Source organism: Alternaria infectoria (genome assembly GCF_024043175.1).
Source record: "Alternaria infectoria strain BMP 0036 chromosome Unknown scaffold_5, whole genome shotgun sequence".
Lineage (NCBI taxonomy): Eukaryota > Fungi > Ascomycota > Dothideomycetes > Pleosporales > Pleosporaceae > Alternaria > Alternaria infectoria.
This window is the reverse complement of record NW_026250694.1, coordinates 1,590,915-1,616,208: the sequence shown is the minus strand read 5'-3', so window position 1 is coordinate 1,616,208 and position 25,294 is coordinate 1,590,915. Positions and strand designations below refer to the sequence as shown.

The 25,294-nt window shown below is 52.4% G+C and overlaps 9 protein-coding genes across 9 annotated transcripts; 2 read left to right on the top strand and 7 right to left on the bottom strand.

Moving 5' to 3' along the window:
* Nucleotides 1–551: 551 nt before the first annotated feature.
* Nucleotides 552–1,787, bottom strand: J4E92_004192 (uncharacterized protein; the record flags this gene model as incomplete). The annotated part of the gene is made up of 1 exon (XM_051495584.1): nt 552–1,787. The coding sequence occupies one exon, from the start codon at nt 1,785–1,787 to the stop codon at nt 552–554; it is 1,236 nt and encodes a 411-aa protein (XP_051354603.1).
* Nucleotides 1,788–2,344: 557 nt separating this feature from the next.
* J4E92_004191 (uncharacterized protein) lies at nt 2,345–3,563 on the top strand (the record flags this gene model as incomplete). The annotated part of the gene is made up of 3 exons (XM_051495583.1): nt 2,345–2,939; nt 2,991–3,202; nt 3,255–3,563. 3 exons carry the CDS (start codon nt 2,345–2,347, stop codon nt 3,561–3,563), a joined length of 1,116 nt encoding a protein of 371 aa, XP_051354602.1.
* A 3,434-nt stretch (nt 3,564–6,997) lies between these two features.
* J4E92_004190 (uncharacterized protein) lies at nt 6,998–8,293 on the bottom strand (the record flags this gene model as incomplete). Its single annotated transcript, XM_051495582.1, has 1 exon — nt 6,998–8,293. One exon carries the CDS (start codon nt 8,291–8,293, stop codon nt 6,998–7,000), a length of 1,296 nt encoding a protein of 431 aa, XP_051354601.1.
* Nucleotides 8,294–8,756: 463 nt separating this feature from the next.
* Nucleotides 8,757–10,885, bottom strand: J4E92_004189 (uncharacterized protein; the record flags this gene model as incomplete). Its single annotated transcript, XM_051495581.1, has 2 exons — nt 8,757–9,151; nt 9,235–10,885. The coding sequence occupies 2 exons, from the start codon at nt 10,883–10,885 to the stop codon at nt 8,757–8,759; spliced, it is 2,046 nt and encodes a 681-aa protein (XP_051354600.1).
* A 612-nt stretch (nt 10,886–11,497) lies between these two features.
* On the bottom strand, nt 11,498–14,314 carry J4E92_004188 (uncharacterized protein; the record flags this gene model as incomplete). The annotated part of the gene is made up of 3 exons (XM_051495580.1): nt 11,498–12,118; nt 12,180–13,161; nt 13,797–14,314. 3 exons carry the CDS (start codon nt 14,312–14,314, stop codon nt 11,498–11,500), a joined length of 2,121 nt encoding a protein of 706 aa, XP_051354599.1.
* A 1,096-nt stretch (nt 14,315–15,410) lies between these two features.
* Nucleotides 15,411–16,634, bottom strand: J4E92_004187 (uncharacterized protein; the record flags this gene model as incomplete). The annotated part of the gene is made up of 1 exon (XM_051495579.1): nt 15,411–16,634. One exon carries the CDS (start codon nt 16,632–16,634, stop codon nt 15,411–15,413), a length of 1,224 nt encoding a protein of 407 aa, XP_051354598.1.
* A 3,501-nt stretch (nt 16,635–20,135) lies between these two features.
* J4E92_004186 (uncharacterized protein) lies at nt 20,136–20,898 on the bottom strand (the record flags this gene model as incomplete). Its single annotated transcript, XM_051495578.1, has 2 exons — nt 20,136–20,764; nt 20,817–20,898. The coding sequence occupies 2 exons, from the start codon at nt 20,896–20,898 to the stop codon at nt 20,136–20,138; spliced, it is 711 nt and encodes a 236-aa protein (XP_051354597.1).
* Nucleotides 20,899–23,159: 2,261 nt separating this feature from the next.
* J4E92_004185 (uncharacterized protein) lies at nt 23,160–23,843 on the top strand (the record flags this gene model as incomplete). Its single annotated transcript, XM_051495577.1, has 2 exons — nt 23,160–23,617; nt 23,675–23,843. The coding sequence occupies 2 exons, from the start codon at nt 23,160–23,162 to the stop codon at nt 23,841–23,843; spliced, it is 627 nt and encodes a 208-aa protein (XP_051354596.1).
* Nucleotides 23,844–24,150: 307 nt separating this feature from the next.
* Nucleotides 24,151–24,840, bottom strand: J4E92_004184 (uncharacterized protein; the record flags this gene model as incomplete). The annotated part of the gene is made up of 2 exons (XM_051495576.1): nt 24,151–24,677; nt 24,732–24,840. 2 exons carry the CDS (start codon nt 24,838–24,840, stop codon nt 24,151–24,153), a joined length of 636 nt encoding a protein of 211 aa, XP_051354595.1.
* Nucleotides 24,841–25,294: the final 454 nt, after the last annotated feature.

The following is a 25,294-nucleotide window of genomic DNA, read 5'->3' as shown; positions in this document are numbered from 1 at the left end:
CTCTGACGCTGCCCGTCATCGCTCAGCGAACGCTTCCTCTTCCTTTCGCGCGTCGTTATCGTAGCCCCAGCCCATAGCTGCCCTGGATGTATCTTTTGCAAGTCAGCAAAATGTCGCCGAATCTCTTCGCAATGCTCTTTCGCAAGCTGTCTTTGTATATCTGCTTCATCAAAACTTGAAGCGATTTCAGGATGCGCATGTTCTGGATGTTTGTACTTGTCGCTACCGCATGCAGGACAACAAAAGGCATCGGCTAGCCATGCGAATGCTTCGGTACCGCAAGTGGTGCATATCATGTAGTCAATGACTGTGTCGGGGTAGATGTTGTAGTACGACATTCTGTTCTAGATGCACGGTGCGCGGTGGTATCTTGGTCAACTGTGTAGTGGCGAAGATGGGTTGTTGGCAAGGAATGATGTGTTGGCCGCGATCGCATCTAATACGTTGGCTCTGTGTAGAGACAGCTGGCTAGTGGCAGAACAAGCATTCCATCAGTGGAATCATTACACAATTCGTTAAATACATATATCGCTGAGAATGGTAACAGCTTTCTACACTTGCCCATCTCCGTCTTCTTGATCTGAGCCCGGCTTGTGGCCGTGCCCTTCAATGTCCTCCATGTCTTCATCCATACCGGGCCACAAGACCTTCTTCTGTAGCACACCTTTCACATTGAGTACCGCCACCCAGATCCACAGCATCACCAAAACAATGGTCATTGCGCTGCACACGCCCTTGATACCTGGACTGTCCAGTGCGTTGGCGATGTAGATGAGTGCGATGGTCATTCCAGCGTTAGGGAAGATGAATCCCCAATGATTCAAGGTGAAGTGTGACTCCTTAGCACTGATGACAATGCTGATGGTGGCGATGGCGGAGAACCAGAAGGAGATTAGCCATAAGAAGATTCCCACGATAACTCCGAAAGCCTTGAAAGCATCACCAACTGGGAAGGATGTGATACCCAGCAGATGTTCGGGGACGTGCTTCGGTGCCTGCATACCAAGCGAAATGCATGCGTTCGCAGTGTATGCAGCCGGACCAACAGCCACATACATGCCGGGGCGTTTGGGTATCTCGGGAAGATTGCTGTTAACCAAGCGCGTGAAGTAGAGGGTCAACATTAGGAACGCGATAGTCCAGCCCAAGCCCTGGAAGGTAACGCTGCCGACGAAGATGGCGAAGCCAGGCCCAGGTGGCTGGCTCTTCAACAGTGTACCACCCAGAACTCCAAGAACAAGGAAGGGGTATACCGGTAGGATCCAAGCGGGCATTGCGTCGGTAACAGGAAGCTCACGTCGATCGAAAATAACGTGGTATTGGAAAACGGCGACCAAGATGACGATGGCCGCGTATAACCAGAAGAGTATTTCCAATGTCTTGATGAGCCATGGTCCTGAAGATGGCACTCCGTACAGCTCGATACAGTAGATGATGAGTGCGATAGATACGAAAAATGCGCCGAAGAAGAAGCTTTCGTGTGGGTGGTGCAGACTGAGCTTAAGGGATCCACGGTTGTGGATGAAACGGTAGGTGATGCATGCGCTAAACGCAAGGAACAAAACGATATCCAAAATGAAGAAAATCTTCCCAATGGTCTTTAATCCGTGGAAGCTGTATGGCTGCTGCCCGAGAAGTGTCGCAATGGCGCCGGTCGACATAGTGCACTCAAACCACGACCAAGTAAAGTGATCTAAGCGCTTCTTCCATGGCAAATATGTGGGGTTGTAGTCTTCTCGTTGCGCGGGCCGGGGGCGCCGTTTGATGGGTCTGGCACGGGCACTCATGTTGTCGGTAGAGGAGGTGCCTGAAACCAATGAAGTCGTTGATTCGGGATGCGAGGATGATGGGCGCGACGGGGACATGGTGTCTTATCGACGACGGGGGATGGCCGTTGACAGCGAAGCAAATGCCATATTGCTTGACGTCAATTTGGCACTTTCTTCGATGCGATTTGGCTCGATGCCAAGCGAGAAAGTCAAGGTGTCATGCCTTTTCCAAGCCTGCATGAGCATGCCTGAAGCCGAGTTGGGTTTAGCGCGTGCTGATCTCAGCACAGGTCGAGCGAAGGAGGTCTTGCCGCCGGTCGGTGCTTGAGCCTCACAGATCACCAGACGCAACTGATACAGCCATCCTGGAAGTTTTCACCATGCCAATATTGCCCATCCCCCGAACTTTACCATGTTTAGCGTCCATCCGCGTTCTGTGGAGCCCTGGGGACCTCCGCGGTGATGATGCATCTATGACGTCGCGGCTACAGCTAGTGCAGCATTCACGATCGCGACTCAGACTCATGCAAAGCCAACCCTTGGCCCTGGGCATTCATTAATTACCAGATTTTGAGATGTCGCTTTCTGATGTATACGGTAGCGCAAAGCGCGCTCTTTCTTCAGCTCCGCCAAACGACTCCTACCTTCGCTGGGATGCGCCGGGGGTGGAGACGCCAAAACCCAACGAAGATGAGACCGCTAAGAAGATTGGAGAGACGATGAACAGGATGCAGCAGCACAATTTCGATCAGCATCGACATGCTTTTCGAGCGACGCACGTCAAGACGCAGGGTATTGTCAAAGGCAAAATGACCGTGCTTCCGGACCTGCCGGCCCACCTACAACAAGGCCTATTCAAGACACCCGGCAAGATCTACGATGTCGCGGCACGATATGCTAATGAACCTGTCTTTCTTCAAGCAGACCAGCAGCCAGGGCCTCGCGGTTTGGGAATGCGAGTATTCGGTGTGCAGGGTGAGCAGCTCCAAAGCTCTGACCCTGAGGCCAGTACGCAGGATGTGTTTTTCAATAACGCTCCGTCGATCGAGTTGACCGATATCGATACTTGTCTTGAGATCATGGAACTGAGGGAGAAGTACTTTGACAGTCCCTTGAAGTTGGCCGCAGCGACAAAACTAAGGACAGATGCGATCAAGCAAAGTGCGCCTGGTAGGCTACGTGCTGTTTCTGGATGTTATCTGTCTTGACTCATTGCGCTAGGTATGCTCCCGAATACGAACATAATCAGCCACTCGTTCTACACTCAGAGTGCATTTCGTTTTGGCGAATGGTATGGCCACATGGCGCTCTTCCCAGTACTCGACGATATGAAGCAACGAGAGGAGAAAGTCAAAGGTAGTGACTCGCGAGAGGCACTTCGCGATTGGCTGTTGGAGTACTTTGCTGATAATGGCGCCAAATACGAGTTCAAAGTCCGTCTCAATAACGCCTAATTGTTGTCGCTTTTGCTGATGTCAAGTGCAGATTCAGCTCGGTACTTCACCTGCTCATCACCCGACCGAAGACGGCTCAGTGGTATGGGACGAAGCTACGGCGCCATATCAGACCATCGCAACAGTTGAATTCCCACCTCAGGATGCGTTGAGCGCCCAACGAAGAGTCTTCTGGGAGGACATGATGAAACTGAACCCATGGGATGGACTGGTAGCACATCAGCCACTGGGTAGTATCAACCGTTTGAGGAAAACGGTCTACGAGATGAGCAGGAAGAAGCGTGAAGCTGTGAACGCTACGCCAACCAAGGCGGTCAACAGTGTCAATGAGATACCATGAGCATCGTAACGTTAATATACACCAGTGTGACGAAGTCTCCAGCTCAGCTGAGCAGAGTCATGTCACTCTCGCCCAGTCCAGGCAAGAAGCTCTGCAACAGCCAACGTGTAACGCTCGTATATCCAACAACTCATTTCTTACTGATGATGCGAAGAGAGCGATATGGTTTCACTTCCCCGCTCTTTCCTACTGGTACCCGCTATCCACTCACTGCTACACGCCGTTGTTTTTTAGCTTACCATAATATACGAGCTGTCTTAGTGTACAAACCGCATACCCGAACGGCTGGTACGCCTCACGTAGCGTGAGAATACCTCAGCTGACACCAATAAGCGTACCTCCAGACGTGGGACCATGTGATTGGTATCTGCATGCCGGCGCGCATCATTGGAGGCCGAAAATAGCTGGCCAATCATGAATGATCGCCACCAATACTCTAACGAAGAACTTCGTTTGCTGTCGGTTACTCGGTCGCACCGGTGTAATGATCCTCGTGGGATGTAGACAAAAGTAGCGAAAGGGTTGCTGCAGATACGAGGATCAGTCACGGCCACGTTGTGCGTGGAGTGTAGTAATAGTATAAGAGAGCTGTCACAGTCGTCCTTACTACAACAGTCCACCTTCAATCTTAAACTCGGTCTTCAATCGGCATCATTCTTCAAAATGCTCTTCAACGCACTTACCGTCACTGCACTGGTCGCATGCGTCAATGCCGCCGGTCGCGCCATCGTGACCAACCACTGCACCGATCCAATCTACCTCTGGTCTGTTGGCAGCAGCATGAGCGACCAGAACATCATCTACCCCGAATCATCGTACAGCGAGCTTTTTCGCACTGACTCTAAATCTGGCGGCATCGCTCTCAAGATCTCCCTTATCGAAGGCGGAATCTCTAAGCCCAACGTCAGCCAGACCATCTTCGCCTACAATCTCGACGTCAACCAGGTCTGGTACGATATGAGCGACATCTTCGGTGACGGCTTTTCCGGCAAGTCCTTGACACTCAAGCCAACGGATGCTACCTGCGAAAGCATTGTATGGGCTTCAGGCGAGCCACCCGCGGGTAGTCAGATTAAGGTCTGTGGGGCTGAGACGGACTTGGAGCTGACATTCTGCACGCCTCCGCCGCCGTCGCAGTGCTTGCCCGCTTGGTCTCCTTGCGGGACGAGTGCGCCTCCGGGTGAGACGAGGCTATGCTGCACGCATTGCATTGGCAATCATCACTGTGTGCAGGCTCCAGGTTCTTAAGTAAATGTGTTACAATGACGAAGCGGATCAGAGTGGTCGAAAAGCTGGGCATTCGTTCGTTACTGAGGAGAAGGGACTATCGAGATAATTTTTGTATCGATACGTAGTTTTGCTGTTTAACACGTCGCTCATTCAGACTTTGATAGATGCAATACACTGTCTAGAACAAATGTTTTGCTAATGCTTCCCCAGGGTCTTCTGCCATAGTGATTTTTGACGTTAATATTCGTTGGACTCAGTCCTGTTTCTGGGGCAGTAACCCACTGAAGCTCTTCGCCTAAGACAGTTTCAGTACTCATTCAAAGATCTCACAGATCTCACCATCAGCTAGAGTGACAATCGGGATTCCCGCCCTCTTCGCCATCTTCGGAAAGTTCACCACTATGTGATCAGGCGGGGCCAAATCGCCGCGCCAATGCACCTCTAGGCGTCGTAAATCCTTCAGAGGCGCGAATTTGCCCTTGAGATAATCATCTAGTGAGACCAGGGTATCATGATCCGCTTGATGAATCGCGAGGGTATCCACACCCGCCAGGATAGGGTAATGGTTCAGGGTTGGACCAGACTCGACTTCGAGGATCCGCAGATTGGGGATACTCTTCATGAGGGCTAGTAGGTTCTGTGCAAACCTTCCAACGCCCCTGAAGAAGAGTCCGTTTGTGACTATGACTTTGAGGGTACTGACGTTAACCCAGCACCCTTCGTGCACTATTGGAAATGCTGTACTTCTATCGTACTCGAGAGTGAGATTGGTGAGAGTGGAAAAGGGAATCGCGCCGAGACCATTAAGCCCAGTGGAAAGTGCGAGTGACGATATCCTGGCGGGTGACAAACCCTTTTTTAGAGGTGTGAGGTCGAACGCTGAATCCCAGAAGTAATGTTTGGGATTTTGAGATTCCGCAAAAGAACGTCTTGTGTACAGTTCCGCGGTCTGAAGTTTGGGAAGTGCCGCGAGAATGAGGCCGCACACTGCGGCCTCTGAAGGAGATATGAAGTCCTTCATGAGTGACTTCTTCTCCTCAACCGATAGCTGGAGTGACTCAGCAATGTTACCCAGATTCTTTTCACAGCTACCACAATTGCAGAGCCTGTCTTTTTCGTAGTCTTTTGGAATCCAAGCTGGCGACTTGTTCCAGAACCAAACAGCCAGGCTGCGCACACGGATGCCAAGTTCTGGACGATGGGTTATCGTACGTAGAAAGGGCGCCAAGAAAGAAGGGGCCCTTTTCTTCAGCAAATACGAGCGGTATGGCTGAGGCAGGGAGACGTCGCGATACAAAATGGCTTGGGCTATAGGGAGCAGCCGCTTGCAGGTCAGACTCGTGAAAAGTATACTCTGAACTTCTGCCCCATGCCTCCAACGCGCCTGCTCAGTTTCTGGTGCCACTTCTGGGTATTCCCCGTATGTGCGGTCATAGGTGCGATCACCGTACCCTTGGCTCATGAGTAGACGCTTGGTAGGCGTAAGGTATCCTACTATTCGCAACAGCAGCTCGTTGGGCAAACGCAGAAGTTGGCTGTCATTTGGTTTTCGCGTTGGTGATGAGGACGGATCGATGCGCAGGTAATCAAAACACTGAGCCATGGAGTCGTCGGAGTCATCGGAGTCGCACCAATTTCTCCGCGCGGGTGCCATTTGATCGTAGTGGTGGAGGATGGAAGTGTAAATATATTTTCAGGTCTGACTGTAGGGATCGTGATCAGCTCGCACAGAAGTTGGTATTTCCAAGCGCTTTCTCTACTTGACAAGCGCACCAATGGGTGTGCGATTCTTTCCTCCGTTGCTCGTGACAAACCAATGTGTGTGTGTGTCCTCAAATCAGGCAGACACAGAGCTGTGAACTCGGCCCCGCGGGACATTAGGCCTCCAGGGCCGCAATTTGGGGCAGGCTATACCTGATTCGGCATAGACAAAGATAGGGGAAGGGCAAGCGTGCGTCACGCAACATCTCTCTATTCCACTTCGCAGCTATCACGCGCAACTATAATGCCATGGCAGCTGGTAGCTCTGTTCAGATCGGATTACTTTGCGCGAGTTCTTTATATGCGAGCTGGCCTGCTTGTTCCCTACTGCAACTTTGCCGTACTATACAAACACGAAGGCCCTGACGATTGACAACAGCACCCAGGTAGCTACACGTTTACCGCAAATCATCCTTTCCCCTGTACACATATTCTCTAACACGCTAAATCATAACAGCATCTCCATCAGCGTCCCACTCAACCTCCACCCTGTCCATCGGATCCTGATGCACACCAAAAGGCCCCATCGCTTTCTTCCAGCACACGTACTCCGCACGATGTAGCACATCCGGCTCGGCCTTCAATCGCCACGGCGTACCACCCTTCGACTCCCACGTCGACATAGTCCACGGCGGGAAGTAGAGATACACCGCAATCTCGGCGTCGCGACATATTTTGCGTACATCGTCGATTGGATCTAGACAGTTGTCCAGTTCGGCGCTGAATCTGGTGTTGTCTAAATGTTCCATATGATAGGCTTCTATGCGCGTGAGGTTGGGTAGGTGGAGCTTTTTCTTAGCGAGACAGAGCGTATTTAGGAAGTTGGCTGTGATGTGCGTCGCCTCGCTGATGCGTAGGACTTCTAGCGTCTTCGGGAAGATCTCCGCGGGATCCGTAATTGGCAGTCCTTGTCGTATGATTCCATGGCCTTGTATCGCCTTCATAGTCAGACCGACTTCCCTCAGGCTCTCGAAGCGGCGGAGGTCGAAGACCGTAGTCACGCTGTGGGAGTACCTTATCGCTGTCATGTCGCTCGGTATCTCAAGCACTGTCAGATGAGGCAGCTTTGCTGTGAGTGCTCCAAGCAAGAACTTGTGCTTCCACTCGTATGGTAGTGTATAGCTTGCGCGAGCGGATGCAGACCGTGTACTCGCGAAGAGAGGAAAGTCCATGAGCCATGTATCGCCGAGCTTCAACTCGCGTAGATTGGGTAGAGCACAGATAAGGACGGCGAATAATGCAGGGACAATGTCATCTCTGATGGCCTCTAGCCAATCCTTTGCATGTCGCTTGTTGGTAGCGAAGTGATTGATCATGACCCCACATGCTTCCAGAAACTCTGCGTCCTGCCTTATGTAATCCGGAGCAGGTAGCGCATTGTACTTGGGTTGGGTGAGATATACTTGTACCCCAGTACGAGTAGTATGTTGGGTTCTGGTTGTCCTGCCTTCACTCTTACTCCAAATCTCCAAGCTCTTGACCTGACCGAGCAAGTGCGACCGGTAGCCCAGTTCTGACATGTACCGATCGATGAATGCGAGATTGAACCTTGGTTCTTTGAGTAGCCATTCTTGCGCGACAGGGCGCCATCTCTTGGATACGAGCGCAAGAGTTGCAAGATCCCGATTGCGACTCAAACTCGTGAACTGTGCGCCGATGTTGAGAAGTAATTCTTCGGGAAGATCACCGATGGTCTTAGGTGTGCGAGGTGAATGTGAGAACGCGGATGGTCGGAACATGATGGGTAAGCTAGAGAAATTCGGGCTTGAGCAAGGGCCGCGCGGGCTGTGATATGGTGGGGTAGGCGCGAGGCTGAGATGTCAAATTAGGCAGCGGCGATGAGTGGTTGACTGGCGCACAGGCAGCGATAGGGTATCATCGACGGATAACAAGCTGCCAGAAGATACGAATGAGCTTGCGCTACGGTAGGAGTTGGGTCACATTGAGTGCGGGGTGACCAAAGTTTGGAAGTTCGGAAGAAGCGCACGGTTGTGTCACGTGTTTGTGTCTTTCACGTCTGATCTTTCGGCGAGCAGATGCAGCTGATGACTTCGGCCCATCTCATGCCCCCTACTCTTCCCAGCATACTAAGGATACTATCTAGAATCTTCCACAGCTCGATAATCCACCCTGAACATATGCAGAGACAGGTCGGCCCAGAAACCTAGCCCATGACGCATTCCGTCCATGTTCATCTAATCATTACGTACCACCCAAACATTCTGAACAGTCCTTGTAGCATAACCTCTTCTTCGGTTGCAGCAGTATCTTCCAGGCAACGCTAGCCCACAGTGTCTCACTGAACTCCGCGGCTATGGGAATATTGACAGATTCCAGCTGCAGACGTTCTATGTCCTCATCCAAGCCGTGCGCCTTATCGGTGATGTATGATGCAGGCTCGGTGAATTCAGCTTTCTTGGACCGCTTTGTCTGCTCTTCCCTCGCACACGGTTTCTTGATCGAGTCTCTGTACTGATCTGGAGACTGTGCGTTCGTACTCTCCGTGGTGACAAAGCTCGCACCAAGGAATAGAGTCTCTTTAGCGAGAGGCGCAAGTTTCTGCTCGAAGCGAAGAGTGAACTGGAAACTGTCCAGATCTGCCGTGCGCGTTAGTCTTGTGTCAGTATCGCATCAATACCAGACTCACTCAGTAATGGCGAAAGCCGTCGCCTGAACGCACGCTTCCCCAGAGCCCTGTCAGCCCATCCACTAGAGTCGATTGTCGCTTGCTTCTTGTTTGGTTCTTGAAGCTGCGGATCCCACTTGCTGTTCCTGATACCACGAAAGAATGCACTCTGTACCCACAACCTCAAATCAAATGTGGGGCTGTTCAGGAGTTGCGAGTGGTGGTCAGCGTGGCGTAAGAACACCCTGACGCCAAAGGCCAGTTGAGACTGTCTGCTTGCTTCTGGAGCCCACTCAGAGAATGGCGCAGATGATCCTGAACAGCGCCACATTTCCAGAGGCCGTAAACGATAAAACGCCTCGAGTTCTTTGCGCATGTCGCCGGAGACCTCTTGGGACCCACTATGGAAGGTCACTTTGATACCTTTGCGATCGAGATTTGTAAGTAGTTCAAGGTAATCCAGCCGACCCAGATCGAAAGCGTTACACAGTATGATGAGTTGTTTACACGGCGTGTTGAAAGATAGCTCAACGTGCTTGAGTCTCAGGTCGCCCACGGGGATTTCGTTTATTCTTTGCAAAAAAGCAAACATCCATTTGTTACACGAGCGCAAGTGAAGGCGTTGGATAGTGAGTGGTATGACTTTGGAACGTGCCTCTTCTAAAGTCTTTTTAGCCGGAAGCGCATCATTGACACGTGCTGCAATAGGTTTGGCCGCAAGAGAGAAGACTATGTCGTCGGGGCGTCCAAGAATGCCCATGGGTATGTCAAGCCACTTCAATCTTGCGAAATCCGCCAGTGTGATTATGTGCGATCCCATACTCCTCCATTTGGCATCGTGCGACTCAAGAACCTCGATGGTGGGCGGCCCTTTCCATCTGGTGTTCTCCGCGATTGTGAGAGCTTCGAGCTTGGCCTGGAACAGTGGTAACGCTGGTCCTTGGAATGGAGCACCGGGTAGCATCTCAAGATTCAGCGCTGGAAAGGCTAGAGGTGCCCGCTGAAGCGAACGTGGCGGTTGGCTGGAGAAAAATGGCCGCACTTCCGGTAGCTGAACAGTCACCGATTTGATGTTGGGACACGATATCGCGAGAAGATTAAGATAAAGCGCTGGTTCCTTCCTCCATATGGTACCGACTGAGGCGTTGCTTTCCCAAACCCGGTTCCAGTCCGGGGTATGTCCAGTAGTCGTAGAGATGGCTGCGCCAAGACCTTCCAGTGTGTCCAGGTCGAGAATGTTTCCATTCGCGCAGAAACAGCCTACGTGGTGACTGCACCCGAAATCCCCAAGATTGATACTGAGTACCTTGTTAAGAAGTTCTGGCTGATAGCTAAGCATTTGCAAGAAGCCTTTGACGTTCCTCCCCGACACGATCAGCTCTCGCACGATGGTCTCTTGAACAATTTCTCCAAGACGTTTGCTGACCAGTCCAAAATTGAAGATGTGCGTAGTGCCGAGCATGTTGGAAGCTATCATTTCAAGGAGTTCGGATGGGAGGCGCAGCATTCCGTTGTTTTGATCAAGGTGGGTGTCGACTTCGTCCAACAGCGCAGACGTATCGTGCTGGTCGCCATCTTGGGAGTCTTCGGGGCTAAATTCTGGTATCGCGGCTTCCCGTGAGAGAGGTGGTGTCTTGACTCCGTTTGCGGGACTCGCTACGCGTCGCTTCCTGGGACTAGAGCTGGGTGGCGTCATCGGCGCCATCGCGATATGAAGAGGGTGAGATGTGGTTTGGGTGGTTGAGTCGAAGCGCAGATTATCGCGCTGGTATACTGGTGTTCTGGCAAATATCCATGGGCGCATGTGAGTACTGTGGGTCAGTCACAAGGGCGGCTACCGCGGTACCTGCATATGGTCAGTTATCGGGTGACGTAATCGAGTGAATGTAGTGGGGTATTACTTGAAAGACCTCCCTAGACTGTGAAAGAATGTCTTTGCTTCGTGGCTTAAAGGTAAAGAAAGTGTATTGCGCAACATGTGTACCGTGGCTGCTCGTTGACTGAGGTGCAAGGAGGGTGTGACACGTCCGCGCCAAGCCGCTAGTATACAAGCAGGTGACTCGTTCCAATGCTCTTTCCATTGACACGCATGCCCTACTAAGATAAGAAACGATAGCTATGCGCACACTTGGGTATAAGGATATTCATTTCGTGTCGCTTCAAACCTTGCCAAACACTGCAGTATCGCGTCGCATCCCGGTGCGTCATGTTACCTCTACCCTAAAAGACAGGGCTCACATGCCCAAGACCGACAGTGGCGTTGAGATGTACTCTTCCCAAAACACATTTATCCGTCAAATTACTGACTTTATACCGCCTACATCTCCTTCGTTGTAACCCTAAGGAATTGCAGCTCCTTGGGCTTGTGCGCAGAATGCCAATTAGGGTCAACCAAAGGGGCGACAGTAAGCACGTTGCCACTCTCGTCTTCAAGTTTGAAGTCAAAGGTAGCAATAAAGTACGCCGTGATAACATTTTGCTCGAGTTTCGCAAAGCGCATGCCTAAACACGGATGCCGTCCTGACCCCCAGCCAAGGAAGCCATGTGCTGCCTTCTTCTTGTCCTCCGCACGATCTGGCATGTATCGAGCCGGATCCCACTTCTGTGGGTCGGGATAGATCTCTGGATCATAGTGTATGTCGCCCGGGGCGTATGTGACGAATGCGCCGGGTGGTATGACTTCGTCGCCGTTACCCGTGGGTATGTTCTTGCCGCTGATGTTCCGCCTGAAGGCCGTGCCAAGAAGGTTCAGACGTAGGGAGTCTCGCAGACACATGTCGATGACTGGGAACTCGCCTTCCCATGCCTCTATAGGTATGTCGTCGAGCTGCTGGAGCAAGGGTGCGTTCGGATCCTTAGTGTACCTCGCCGCATTGCTGCGGACTTCGTCGTTCGCTTTGGCGAGCCACTCGGGTGAGGTCGCTAGATAGGACATAACCTAGTTGATATTAGCTTACATTCTATCGATGTAAGGTATAAGGGGGCTTAAAAGTACTCACCCAGGCTACATTGATACCGCTGTTGAGTAGACCAGCGAACAACGCTCCAATGACGAACTGAGAGACTCTCTCGGCGCGATCACCCTGATCCAGCAAGTACTGCAGCGCATCATCGTGCTTCTCGTCGCTTGCCGCACGCTTCTTGATGATTTTGTCGATCATCATATAGAGTTGCGCTCCTGCCCAGTTCCGTTTCAAGAGAGCCGGTGAAGGGAGCTTCGGGAACAAGACTGACGTAGCGGTAGAGCTGCTTTCAATCGTCTCAAACATCTTTAGAACCTCCTCCAGCATCTGAGGGTCTTCGGCAATCTCAGTAGCGCCTACCATGCGGATGGTGAGGCGGAAGACGATCCGGTACAGGCTCTCGAACGGATTGGTACGGCCGCTGGGCTCATTCTTGATGGCTTCGAGAGCTTGCTTTGTGTCGGATATCAAGATAGGCAGCTTGCGACGGAATTGGTCGTTCTTCAAGAAGAAGTTAAGACGGCGATGGAACATGGCGCTGAAGCTGAGATTATTATCCTCGGCGGTGATGGTCCTGGAAACTTTGGGCGAGTTACCGAACAATACAGCATATCCTTCGGTGAAGCCCAGATCTTTCGACTCGAAGAACAGCTGGCGCCCTTTGTCTCCAGAAAGCGCAACAATCATGTTCGGTCCAGCATGGAAAGAGAAGGTACCCGTCTTGGACTGGTCGCGTCGCTCGCTCCACCATTCCCATCTTCGGGTCCAGAAACCAAGAGCTCCGACGACTGGAAGATCGTCTTTGACTTGAGGTGGCGCATTCTTAGGGACGCGATGCGAGTAGGATAGTGCGCCAATAGCGCACACTGTCAAGGCTAGTCCGACTATTGCGAAGAAGAGGGGGTTGATATCTGAAAACCGCTGGAAGACATCAAGTACCGCCATCTTGCTGGAGAAATACGACTGGTGACTGTAGTGAGTAGCGCAGAGATTTATGGCCTTCTTGGGTTTCGCCGCGCTGAGAAGGGGTTGAGGGCAACCCTGATATAGATAATGAATGCAGTCGCAAACCGAGCGCGCCACAGCTCTTATGTGGAGCTCGCATTCCAGAAAGGCACTGCTGCAGGATTGGCGACGCCTGGCGCATCATGGGTCATATCTCATCGGTTCTGCGGCAAGCGTGGTAGTGACGCTGCGCATGGCAATATCAAGCAAGTGTTAGAGTGAAACAGTAACAGGGCTACGAATTGGCCGATATACTCAGTGGCGACACAATCAGCATGCTCGCTCGTATTACTACGGGCGTTTGTCTGTAAAGATGCACATGTGTGATCGCTTGCCGCTGCTCCATACATTCCCCGGCCCGTCCTGCAGTCGTAATCCTCGGCATCGCAGCCACAATTCATACAACCATCGGCCATCGGTTCGGCACTCGGTTTCCGATTGGAAGTGTCTAAACGAGACACACCAAGCACACGGCCACCGGATAATATACCTCGTCTGCAATGGCTTGCATAGACGAGAGCCCGAGAGGGTGGAGCCGATAGTCACCAAAGCACCTTCCTTTTTGATCCTGGCACTGAGGATGCTGCAGCTGAGTAGGATCCATGGTCTTTTCCTGCATCTTCTCGAGAAGAGTGAGGACTCCAGGACCCTCGCTCGCTAAGGAAGCGAGCCATCGGATTAAAGTCGGCATAGGACTGCTGTTTGCACCCGTTTGCCATGATATGAGCAGGTGTGAGCTCGCGCGCAATCTCGTTGTATCCTCCCCTCCCTCTCCCCAGTCTAGTGTAGTTGTCACTGCCCGTAGCATCGACGGGCACGGCGCGAACAGAGATGTCCATGCCCATGCCTGTACCCATGAGGTCGTGCTCCATACTGTTCGGACCTGCTCCTTGTGTGTGCTTTTCTTGTGTACCGACGTGATCTAATGAGACCAAGTTCCGTTCGGGATTTCTTGTGGACTTCTGCGACGTGCCTGCTGGTCGATACCGAGGATGCTCGACAATGATACCGTCAGGCCGCTTGACCGCGCGGTACTTCTTTGTAGAGCGCCGGGGTTTGCTCTCAAGTGTCATCGTAATACCAAGGTCGGCGTTCAGAGGTAGGCTCGGGAGGATTTGCTCGTTCGGTTCGATCGATTTGGACAACGTGTGTCTTGGTTCGCGCATGTGGAAGTGAGGAGACTGGTGTGAGGCTGATTGTGTAGTGGGTGTGGATATGTGGTATCTGTAGATGTGGTGATAGCTTTCTCCAAGTCAGTGTACAATGCTTGTCCTTTGTATACTCGAAGTCAGCGCAACGCGAAGGATACCGAACGTCGTCAACGACGTAGCCATGGTCTGAAGAGTCCAGATCTCTCCCATCGAGATCATAAACTCTCCACCTCCCTCATCTCACCCTCTCTGGCACGACAAGCACACCGTAAGGTAGATGCCTTGCGCACAAGTGAGCCTGATCGACGTTATACACACCACAACGACATCATACCAGGCCCTGCGGTTACGACGATGGCGGTCTGGACCCGTGGATGCGCCCTCTATCCGTCTGCAGCCCTACAGTATGCAAGCCCGTTAGAGCACTGCAGCTCTGTCCGACATTTTGGTATATCCAGAGCTTCGACCGACGTCATATCGAGTGCGTCGCACGGGAACCTAGACCTTCGGAGCGACGGTTGCGCTGCTGAGCCCCTGTCGCGTATCGTGGCCGTGAAGGGGTGCGCCTCAGCTCAAGCGCGTGCGGCCACACAGCCCCCTGCGCAGCATCGCGAACATGTCGTCATATGTGAAGCTGGCAGCTGGAATAGGCTTCGTGGGATCGTCTGCGCGGGTATCGGGGGCAGGCGTCTGAAATAGCCAGAGGGTCTAGATTTTGATATCGTGGGGGGCCAGAAGGCAGAAGATGGCGAAGGGGAGGCAGGAGGACCGGTAATGATGTCAGGGCGCGTGCGCAACAGCAGACGGGGGTGAGCAACCCATCGCTTCTTCACAACACCAACACGACGCCAGGCACTACATCACTGCAACAATCTTCACATTAACCTTAGCTTTTCTTATTCGTCTTTTTTGTTTTCGCTGAATGATCTGCTTTTCGAGTCCACCGCAGCTTCATTGGACAAGGCCCACCCTACGTGTCTGCTGTCACCCATTTTCACACACTCAGGTCGTCATTCCATATCGAATTGTCGCAATAACCCCTTCCAACCAATACTTCGCATATCAGGTCCATGGATTAGACAGCCCCGTGATACTGTCGAAGACGGCGCCATCAAGGAGACCTTAGCACATAGCCAAGTGCTGCCATCATCTCAGGTTCCTTCTCTAACTGATCATGTGTAGTGGCCAGACACTTCTCGATGACAGCGATGAGATCACCGGTGGTATAATGTCTTTCTGGCTGTTTCGCGTCCGCGTAAAGCTTCCTGGTCTCCAAGGCGGTAGTCAGGTTACCGCTCGGTTCCTCCCATCCTATTTCGCGGAATTTAGTAGTGCCGAAAGCGGTGGTTAGGCCAACACGCGATGCCCGCCATCTCTTAAGCGCAGCCGGGAACTCCTTGTTGTTGGAGTAGGGAATGGATCTATAATGCCAGCCCATGGAGACGATGTTATACGGATACAGCAGCTGGACTTCGCGCAATCTTGGAAAGTTGACATCATCAGCTATCAGATTGTCGAGCCACTGTGTGCCTGGCCATAAATTTTCATGGCTAATGCTCGTACGGAGAGACTCGAGGGATGAAGGGAGTACGTGGCGAAGCTCAGCCGTTGCTGGATCACGAATGCGATGTCCGAAAGTAGCCCGGTCGTGGATGCATAGCTTGTCGAATAGGTATTGGTATGGGATCACCAGCCGCTTGAGACTTGAAAAGTCTACCGGGTCCAGGCCCATGATCAGACTGTTGTGCAGATATTCACCGACAAGACTAACTTCGACATTGATCTCCTCGAGTCGCGCTTGAAGATCCGATCTCGCTTGTCGGATTGGTTGATGCGTTGATATGGTTGCAGGCTTGTTGTGACAGACGAACGCATTATATGCGTCGTTGACTTCATCGAAGATGGTGCCGGACATCCCATTGAAGGATGTAGCCTTCAGACTATGCGCAAGAGTAAAGAGAACGGTCATACTCTCGAAAAAGCATACTGTCCATCTTTCCGCGTCTGTCGTGCTATGCTCATAGCAACCCCTGCTGATTTTCCATGCGGTGTAGTGTTTTTCGTATGAATCACGCGCTACGTCCATCGTCATTGGTCCGAGACGAAGATGGGTGAAGGACGCGACCAGATCTGGGTGAATTCGCAACATCGCGTTCAGCTTCCACAGGTTTGCGGGCTCGACAGTCGCTCGTTTGATAAGACCCTCTTGTGCTATTGGACGCATACGACGACAAGTGAGCGAGAGAGCGTGGAGGTCTACGATTTCGACTCCGCCAGTGATACTGACCAGGAGCTCATCGGGAAGTCGCAGTATCGCGGTCCTGGGTTGCGACATGGCGGCGGGTTGTGAGTTGAATCTATTCCGGAAGTACAGATCTGTTGATTTTGATTGTGTAAAAGGCTGGATTGTTCAATGTTGCTTATGGCCTTGAGCCACGCTCGAGCCACGCTAACTGCATCGGGTAGGCTTCTGGTGGTGAGAGAGGAAAGAGCTCTTGGCAGTTGCACAATCGTAACGCGATTCACTATGGAACTTGCTAACCTCTACGGACCTCTCGCCCGAGTTGTACCGTCTCAGGCCACGTGCGCAAATTGCGGTCAGCGGACCCTTCTACTTCCATTCTTGCCCCGTCCTTCGCCGGGATCATAACACTGACTCTACCTCGACTGCGAAATCAGTGGGCTGGGATACACCTCATGTGAGCGCGCATTTCAAGCCATATACCGCTCCTTCACCGAATCCGGAGAACTTGGGAGCGTGTAACGAAGCTGCACTCGCGTCAACAGTGTACCCTGGCGTCAATGTCCCCATATAATACTAGTCGACGATCGAATTCCAAGGATATACACCTTCCATGACTTGCTACCTTCGACTACCACAATTGAATCACCACTCTACAGCACTGGTTTTGATCGAACTTCCGTTCGTGTAGACCATGTCTTCAACATGCGCAAACGTGTGAAGATCGGCTCCGTAAATATGTTAGTCGATATCGGTAAACTGGTTGTCGTTTTCGTTGCGGCCCCCATACTCTACCACACTCAGGTATCTTACTCCCCACGATGAGCACCCTGGAAAAGTCACTCTCTCATGTTCTGTTCAGCACACGATACGCTTACCAGTTTACCTACGTCAATCCGGCGGATCTCATCGAACAAGACTGCTGGATATGCTTGCGCAAGTATTTTAGCCAAGAAGAAGACGACGACGAGGGAAGTGACTCAAGACCCGAATGCCTACCCATAAGGCTACCATGCGGACACATTGTTGGCCAACACTGTTTCGAGAACTACCGGCGCGTCACCAACGATGTAGAGCAATGTCTCCTATGTCGCCAGAAGCTCCTTCCACTACTCCCTCGCACGAAATCCACTGCTCTCCTAGGCAGAGTATGTCAAACACCCTGGTTCCAGTGGCACGACCGCAAACTCGGATGGACCCCGTTCGGCGTCGAAGACATGTATGCATCAAGCAGCGGGATCAAAATGTACAACGGCGAGGTACTGACATGGCTCGACGTATTTATCATTATTGTGCACGACGAAGCCTCGCGCGCGTTTCTCTTCATCACCCTTCCCATATTCGCCATCGTCGCTCCTATCGCGGTCTTCTGCCTGGCTTATCAGCGATTCGGGAATTCACCTCCATCGTACGTCGCTATCCACGATCCAGCTTTGCACGTTGCGTATGGCACGTACTCGTACGGTTTAATGGAACGTTTCCCTGAATTACGACTCTTATGCGACATTGCAACTGGACATGCAATCTATGACCGCTCGCGTTCTGGCGCGCGTTCTGGCGAGGATGTCGCACCTGCCGTTTTCTTTATTATTGCAGGCTTTGCGTTCACTCGTTTGACATACGAGACACACTTTCCAAGGTCCAGTAGGAATATGTTGAAGTTTCTAGTGTACGGACGGCTGGTGTATGCTGTGTTGGGGTTTAGCGTCATCATGAGCTTCGGATTTCTAGACATGTTTGCATACCTGACTGTGGCGACTCTCGTCGTCCTAACTGCGAATGCGCGGGCAAGAGGAAATATCCAAAATGCATAGTTCTGGAAGAAGCACGAAGCAAAAGTAGGCGACTGAATTAGAATGTTGGCTCTTACAGTGCGAGGGTGAGATTCATATAGTTCGTCATGTAGTACGGGTGCACAAGAACGATCTTGAACAGTGTCTGGATGTAACTGGCGTTGTGAATCATGAACACCTCTTTTGTCTTACTACGACTTTCATATGTACGGTCTCCGCGACCGCTTATAATTCGTTCATGCCTCGTTCACGTCTCAAGCTCAAGGAGTCCTGATCACCATACCTAGGCATTCAAAACCAATATGTCTACGACTAGCAAACCCTCGCTTCTCGACCTCCCCAACGAGCTCCTCCTCCAGATTGCCAGCTACCTAGAGCCCGACGTGAAAATCGACAAAGACGCTGGCTATGGCTCGCCCACTTGGCTTCCTCTTCATCCCAAAGATCCGCCGACAGCTACACTTCCCCAGAGTGCCGCAGAGACACGGCAAAAACATAGAGAAAGCACGCAACCACTAGTGAATCTAGCATTGACATGCAAGCGGCTTGCACCCATCGCGCAAGAATCGCTGTTCAAAAATGTATCGCTACCGCGCCAATTACAAGACCGCGAACCGTCGTACGACGGCTTTTATGCATCACCGATGCTGCATTTCTTGCGTACAATCATCGAGCGCCCCGATCTCGTGAAGAAAGTGTGCAGTTTAGCGATATGGTTATGGCAAGGTGTGCCTATACGGCCGTTGCAATACCTAAGCGAGGCGTCGGACCATGAGCCAGGAAGCTTAGCAGCAAAGATGGCCGATATTGTGTACACTCTTCCCGATGGCTCCCAGCGATCCGGCGCAGGTCACGCGCGATGGATACAGAGCCTCTCCTGCCCGAGCGAACTCATGGTCGCTAGTTTGATATTAGCGTCTTTGCCTCAACTGCGCGCCGTCGAGATCTACGCCAAAGCAGCTCCTAGTTCCTACAACGTATATGGAAATCTTGGTAGGTTTCTTAGGCGGGAGGAAGAAACTGGTATCCGTCGGCTGAGTCAAGGTCTGGGCATGACGAATGTAAAGAGCTTGACTCTATCCACTAACCTCGACTGATTATGTATCAACATGAGCAGTCTCACACATTTGACCCTGGACTACAACGGGCGTTACCCATTTGCCAATTTCCTCAAGGGAGACATCGCGCCTATCACAGACCTGACTATCCTCTGGGAATGCAACGGCAATGTCGACCCAATGGGGAGATTACAACTTAAGAATGCTAAAAAGCTCAGGTACTTGTGCAGAAGGCTCAAAAGTCTACATACGCTTCGTTTCAACTCTTCAGCGTACTTGCTTACAAGGAAAAGACCCCCCCACACGATGGAACGTATAGTCTTTCAGCCAGCTGACGCGTTGGCTTTCAAGTTTGCGGAGAAGATTTGCGGTTGTGCTTTGGGTTATCGCCTCGATAGGTTGCGTGTTGTTGAGCTGCATCGGTTCATCGAAGGGCCTGTGCCTGCTACGGTCGTGTTGGAAAATGTTCGGACTAGGGATGCCGGGACTGGGCAGGACGTGTGGACTGTGTGGCGGTCTGAGCCGGGCTGTCCCCCAGTGAGTACTGGTCGTCTATCAACAAACAAAAACTTTCAACTCGATGATTAGAGGTAACGGGATGCCTTGAAGATGGTAGTTGTTAAGTCACAAATTGACACATCGGTCGCGGTTGGGCTCTGACGAATTAATAAATCGCGTCTTTGTTGCCAATGACGCTCTTCGTTAACGTTTATTTATCATCTATCAACTGCTCACAGGCGCTTTCACCAGAGGTTCAGCGCAGCGGCACCAGCAAGTGCCAGTAGCGCCGAGCCCTCAATGGCGTACTTGGAAGCGGCACCGGTGCTCTCAGGCAGAGACGCAGACGCCGATCCAGATCCACTGGCAGCGGGTGTAGACGCTGAAGCCGAAGACGCAATGGTGCTAGTCGGCATGATAGATCCACTGGGTGTCATCGCGCCCGTGCTAGCACTCCTCATAGGAGTAGCAACAGTGCTGCCAGCTTGCGCTGAGGCAGTCATGCTGGTCGCAGCACTTGCAGCAGGAGTCAGGAGGCTGTTTCCAGCCACGACGGTTGCAGAAAGGAACTGCACGTCATCACTGGAGAGTGTCGCAGTGATGGGTTTGCCGCCCGTATCGTCATTGCCACCAAGCTGGTTCACCGTGCAAGTCATCTCGACTGCCTTCTCGTTGTAGTCGCAGCCGAGGCTCATGGATATCGTGTCGGTGGACATTTGGGCTTGGAAGCGCGTTTGCGAGAGGATGGTGACATCGAGGCCTGGGCCCCAGCCGCACTCGCTATCGTCGACGCCCGTGGGGCAGGCGATATGGAACTCGGTAGTGGAGGGGTTGGCGGTGTTGATGGTTGCGACAGGGTCGATGCCGTCGTAGCCTACGCTTGTTAGCCTTTGATCTGCGGTGTTCCTCGGGCTAGAGTGACGTACCACCAGGGAAAAAGAAGCTGACGACGTCTTCAGCACAAGCCGCGCTTGCCAGGATGGAGAGGATAGCAATGGATTGACGCATGGTGGGTTGGGTGGGTCTCGTAAAAAACAAGGATTAGATTAGGGTATAACGGTCGGAGTTGCGCAAGTACAAAGAATGACTGGATTGGGTATAAATGAGTGTGTGGTCGCAAAAACGACTGACGATACGAGGAGCTGAGGCTTGACGGCGTGCAGACGCCTGTACGAGGAGGCGCATTGCTACTTAATATTTTCCCCTGACCTTGGTAACAAGGCTTGTTCGGCTAGTTGCCGCAGACAGGCTGAATGCTAGTGTCGATCTGCGTTAGCCGTGTGGGTTATCTCGTGGGAAATTGGACAATGCCATCCAGCGGAGCTATCCAGCCAATTAATTTTGCAAACGTTGCAGGCATAGGGTGCGTTGTCATGCTCATAGTGCCGGTAGATGAATTTGACAAGAGCTTGACATGGTTCCCAGATGTTGTTCACCGGTTCCCACGCGCGAAGATCGCGGATCCAGAGCAAGGGATTGTTCGTTCCAGTTTGTTTCTAAAGGCAGAGTCTTCTACCGATTCGATGTACGCTTAGGAGGCAGCGATCCCTTTGGCGCGAGCGTTATCGATTTTCGGATGCAAGTGAGCGATATTGTAATTCTCCTCGGCCGTAAAAGCTGCTGCACGATTCGAGGAGCAGGTCATCTGGCGATGCGCCGCGCCGTGGCGAAGCGCATAGCCTTCGAGAATTTCATGGCACCGGCAGAAACTGAGACGTTATTCTCGCCGGCCGAGGCTTGGGGAATGCCAGTTTCAGGCCGCGACCTTCGGACAAACGTGCGGATTGCCGATCATCGGCATTTTCAGACTTTGCCGCATGGTGAAGAGCGTTTTGTCACCCCCTGGGCATGTTGGACAAGGGCAGGTTGGTGGAAGGGAGAGGCGTGTGATGATCGTTGTGCGGAGAACTGCAGGAACAACCGGCAGCTGCCCCACTTGGCAAATCACCGTAAGGTCCGATAAGAGCAGCACTGCGCGCGTGCAATAACACCAGCCTGGGCAAAGTCATCCCTTTGAGTCTTCTGCGCCATCTTGCGACATACGCACAATTCGTATCAAACTGAGATTGCGGCTAGTTGTACTATCAGCGACCAGAGGTTGGCCAGCGTAGTGAACCCCGCACTGCCAAACTCGCCTTAGCATGAGATGGCATCTCCCTCAATCGCGTCGCAAACGACTAACGGTATCCTCATCCTATGGGGATCTGTTGACTCTGCCACAATTGATCCAGATGCGCTGAACGATTGGTGGACCAACGAGCACCTGCCCGAGCGTGTATGCCTCCCGGGCTTCCAACGCGCGCGCCGTTACCGCGCCCAAAAACCCAGCGATGGCCTGGATAATTATCTAGCCTTGTACGAGACTTCACGCGTCCAAGATCTCGCATCTACCGAGTACCTGCACGCGCTCAACCACCCGACGAAGAGGACAGTTCAGTTCATGCCATGTCTGGCGCAGATGAGCCGCTTCGCGTGCGAGAGGATCTGGTCGAAACCCTCATCGATCTCGAAACCCGATCATGCGACCAGCGACAACGGGTGGCTTTTGATGCTGGTGTTTGAGGTCGCTAATGCTACCGATGATCCAATATCCCGTATTGATGACTGCCTCAGGCGCAAAGAGCATGGCGTGTTAGCGGAAACAACGCATACCCAGATCGCAAAAGTAAATGCAGATATTACAAGAGTAGGAACGACCAGCAAGTCTTACGACGATGTCCAATTCAACGCCTTGAGTGATAACGATGGCACACAGCCGGCTGACACCTTCATTGCATTATTCGAGTTTGAGCGCAGTGCTGACGGCCCAGGGCCTATCCGGTTTGCAGACAGCGAATGGCTTATATCTCTCACCACTATCTTGACAGCCGCCGGGCTACATATTCAATACCTCAACACCTACACGCTCTTAGCCTCGCTCGCCAAAAGCCAGATCGCGTGCTGACAGCTTGACACGACGTCCGCCTACGCCAGGCTGGCCGCCTAAACTACGCGACACGCTTGCGGTATCGCGCGCCCCAGTTCCAGGCACCCAGCCCAATCGCGCACCACCTCCCCACCAGGGCGCGCGAATTTGAGTATAGAAAGATGCCATATTTGGGACTCGAGGTCTGTGGCTGGCAGGGGTATGCATCCCGTTGTTCCTGAGGCGCAACCGGTGAAGCTGCCAGCCCCACGATAAAGAACGCTGCGAGGCCCGCATCGTGTGCTTACATCTGCGTCCTCACATCTCTTACCACCACGAAAGTAACGGCGTACCTTCCACCAAGATGCCGTCCATAAATCTACCCACGAGCTTCGGGCCCTTCTCCGCCCTCCCTCGCGATGCTTCTCCCCGCTTGCGCATCATCCAAAACTGCCAAATGGGCATCGCACTCCTCGCCGTGGTCGCCGCCTTCTTCACCCTCGTCATCCCATCGGACCGCAAGTTCTTTACTTTGAGCCTCCTCTACACGCCCCTCCTGACCTCCATCACTACCGTCTACCTCGTCCGCCGAGAACAGAGGCGCGCCGTCGCTGGTACCCTCTCCAAGCAGCGGTATATCAAGTACCAGTGCTTCAAGATGGCGGCTGCGATTGGCATGTCGATCATAGGCTTCATCGGACATATCGCTAGTACACCGGCGAAGGGAGATGCACACTTTGCTGGAGAGCGTGGGCTGTGGATTAGCGGAGTCAAGATCAACACATGGCAGGGACTGTTGCTTTGGTTGAACTTCTTCAACTGGTAGGTCATCACTTTCCGATACCACAAGGGACTGTACTGATCAGATTGCGTACTTAGGGTCTTCCTGTGGGCTAGCTTGTTCTACTCTTGCTGCATGACTGGTAGACAGCAGGGCTCCATTGCTCTCACTGGCGAGGAGGCACGCATTGGCATCAACCCTGAGGAGGCTGACGACGAGGCTATTGCTCGTGCCCTTCAGGCTGAGGACCCCAACTGGCAGGGATAGACTGCTCTAATGAAACCATATCCGAGTCGTTTTGTGGGCGACAAGAGATAGCGATGTCGTTCCCCAATCATATCGCATGATGGATGTAATCAGGATTAGTCGCTTTGCCATCTTCACTTCGGTAGCCTGCACTATGGCTCTGAATAGAATATGACAGTTTGGAGAGTTCAATCAGATTGCTGAAAGCTAGTACAGTATCGCAAACACGCTCCTTAAATCAGCTGTTAATGAATATGGATTCTACCTCTACGTATCATTACTATCTACTCCCTCCTCTCCATACCAAGTGACCACATCCACCTCACCCCTACAGCACCAAAGCAGCCCACCCAAGAACCCCAGCAACAACAACCGGCACCCCGACCGTCCCAGCAGCATCCGTAAACCCCGGCAGACCCGAAGCACTCGACGTGGACGAAGTCGGTTCAATAATAGCGGTCGCCGTCGTCGTATCACTAGCACTAGGAGCAGGAGCATACGGAGGCGCAGCACTGCTCTCCTCACCATCAGAAGCGACACTGCTCGGGGCGGGCACGAAATCCGTGGCCGTAGCGGTTGATGGCTGGGGCGCAAGCCAAGTAGTGAGTTCTATGAGGCCGGTCTCACTCGTCGAAGGTGCTGACTGAGAAGGCATGGAGGAGCTCATATCGACGGTGCCCGTCACGCTAGCGAGGCTGGAAGGGATTTGTGTGATGACTGAGACGGTACGCGTAGTCGTGATTGTGGTGAGGGCCGTGGAGCACGAGTCGTCGGAGCTGATGTCGGTAGGCTCTACCGGCGGTGGGACCGCAGGGTAGGACTCTATGTGCACTGAGTCGGGGACGGGAACGGAATCTGAGGTTATCAGTTTCTGGGGTTGAAATGGTTGGATGGAAGGGATGTACATACATAGATCTGAATCTGACCTCTTCTTCTCAATGCGAGCTTCGCCCCGAATGCCTTCTGCTGCGGCAAAGCCGAGGGCCATGAAAGCGACGAAAGACAAATTGTACTTCATGTTGCGATTCGGTGGGTTCGATGTACGGAACGTTGGTGAAGTTGCTCGATTGAGAAGTCACACGTTCAGGTGGGTTTAGGTGCGTATGAAGAAGTATCAGCAGCCGGCACGGTGGGGTGATGCTGGTTCTTATATTTGGCTACCAAACATTACATTGATTCGTCCTCTCGTGATACCTATGTGCCGCGTATTTCTTACCGGGCAACATCATGACACAGAGTACCAAGCGGGAAGACAATCTCTTTCAGTCAATAGTCTTCGGTTGTCGGCTAGGTATACCACGCGCATGTTTCCTCTCGCGGCATGTTTGTTTCACAGCCGTAAGTACCCATAGCGCTTGTACGAGCGAGTCTGACCAATGGATTTGTTCTTGATTAGCAGCCAAATGAAAGAACAGTTTAGATCAGGGGTATTGCAGCACGTATGCGTTGTTGCACTTCATCCCAATAGTTTG